Below are 1,916 nucleotides of genomic sequence, written 5' to 3' on the forward strand. Positions count from 1 at the left end.
CAGAGCAGAGCAGAGGGGGAGAATAACATCTCTTCCTTCTCTCCCCTCTTTCTCAGGCCAATCAAACCTAACGAGATCCTTCCCCCGGAGAAGGGGAGGGAGGTGGCCAAGGAGCTGGGGATCCCCTACTACGAGACCAGCGTGGTGGCCCAGTTTGGCATCAAGGACGTCTTCGACAACGCCATCCGCGCCGCCCTCATCTCCCGCCGCCACCTCCAGTTCTGGAAGTCCCACCTCCGTAACGTCCAGCGGCCTCTTCTCCAAGCCCCCTTCTTACCCCCTAGACCCCCTCCTCCCATCATCATCGTCCCGGATCCCCCTTCCAACAACGAGGAGCGCCCGGCCCACCTCTTGGAGGACCCCCTGTGCGCGGACGTCATCCTGGTGCTGCAAGAGAAGATCAAAATCTACGCGCACAAGATCTACCTCTCCACCTCCTCCTCCAAATTTTACGACCTGTTCCTCATGGACCTGAGCGAGGAGAAGGAGGAGCAGCAGCAGCACGTCGGGGGGCACGGCTTCGGGGCGGCCGTCCCCGCGGCGGCCGAGGGGATGCCGCAGCCGGGGGGGGACCACGGGAGGGATTTCCTCCTGCGAGCGGCCAGCTTCGACATCTGCGAAAGCGCCGAGGAGGCCGGATCCGGCCAACGCAAACCGTGCCTTAGAGCCTCCACCAGCGACGGGATCCTGCGGGGCGACCGCTACGAGAAGGGGCGGCGGGGAAGGGACCTCTCCTCCTGGAGCAGGGCTTTCACCAGCATCCAGGAGGAGATGGCGGAAGATCCGTTGACCTACAAGTCTAAACCGATGGTGGTGGTGAAGATGGACGCGTCCATCCAGCCGGGGCCTTTCCGGGCGGTGCTGAAGTACCTGTACACGGGGGAGCTGGATGAGAACGAGAGGGACCTCATGCACATCGCTCACATCGCTGAGCTCCTGGAGGTCTTCGACCTCCGCATGATGGTGGCCAACATCCTCAACAACGAGGCGTTCATGAACCAGGAGATCACCAAAGCCTTCCACGTCCGGAGGACCAACCGGGTGAAGGAATGCCTGGCCAAAGGGACTTTCTCGGGTACGACCCCGGGATGAGGAAGGGACCTTCTTGCAGGGGGGGCTCTGACAGAGGGGTGGGGGGTTTGGTGCTCCTGGCTTTGCCCCGGGTCTCAGCAGCTCAGCAGGTGCGCGCTCGCCTTTTTTCACCCAGAAATCCCAAGTGTTTTGGGCTCTCCTCAGGGTTTCCTGCTCCCCAGCCCATCTGACAGCTCTCTTTATTTATGGGAGGGCAGCAGAGGTGGTTTCCTTCCCTCCCGGGCCCAGATTTTCACAGGGTCATCTGATTTATGAGGAGTGATGTCCCCTCGGGAGGACTTCCCCAGCTTTCTGCCCAGCAGTGATGTCCCTGGGGGGGTGGATGTCCCAGCCCCCCTCTGGCTGAGGTTGCTCCGTGAGGATGGACCTCTCTGTGAGGATGCACAGCCCAGGGAGAGCTCCAGGGTGGAGAGCAGCAGGGCAGGAGATCCCTGGCATCCTTCCCAGCCATCCCAAGGACTCAAGCTTGGGAGAGACATTTGATCCCGGGGGTTTTCCCCTTTGTTTTCCAAGGTGTGATGGTTTCTCTTGGGGAAAACCCCTCAGAGGAGCCAGAGCCCCACCTTGAGCTCCTTGGAGCCAATGCAGGGGGAAAAAAAGGAGAGACCTTTAGGAGAAATGACAGGATATTCCAGGCTCCTTCTCCTTCCCTCCGCCGTCCCCAGCGTGAGGCCTTGTGTGGCAAGGGGGGGTGGCTGAGCTGCAGGTGACAGGGAGGGTGTCTCAGCATCCCTCTTGCTCGTCCCCAGATGTCACCTTCGTGCTGGATGACGGTGCTATCAGTGCCCACAAGCCCCTGCTCATCTCCAGCTGCGACTGGATGG

General features: G+C 61.1%; 1 protein-coding gene across 1 annotated transcript in view; it reads left to right on the forward strand.

The window, feature by feature from the left end:
• Positions 1 to 56: 56 nt before the first annotated feature.
• RHOBTB2 (Rho-related BTB domain containing 2) overlaps positions 57 to 1,916 on the forward strand; it is a gene marked incomplete at its 5' end in the record, with an annotated part of 2,972 nt that continues 1,112 nt past the window's right edge. Inside the window, 2 exons of the mRNA XM_008937969.1 lie at positions 57 to 1,075; positions 1,842 to 1,916. The exon at positions 1,842 to 1,916 is cut by the window's right edge and continues 32 nt beyond it. Coding sequence (XP_008936217.1) covers positions 57 to 1,075; positions 1,842 to 1,916 — 1,094 coding nt within the window. The remainder of the gene's footprint in view (positions 1,076 to 1,841) is intronic.

The sequence above is a fragment of the Merops nubicus genome, unplaced genomic scaffold, assembly GCF_000691845.1.
Source record: "Merops nubicus isolate BGI_N331 unplaced genomic scaffold, ASM69184v1 scaffold25303, whole genome shotgun sequence".
Taxonomy (NCBI): domain Eukaryota; kingdom Metazoa; phylum Chordata; class Aves; order Coraciiformes; family Meropidae; genus Merops; species Merops nubicus.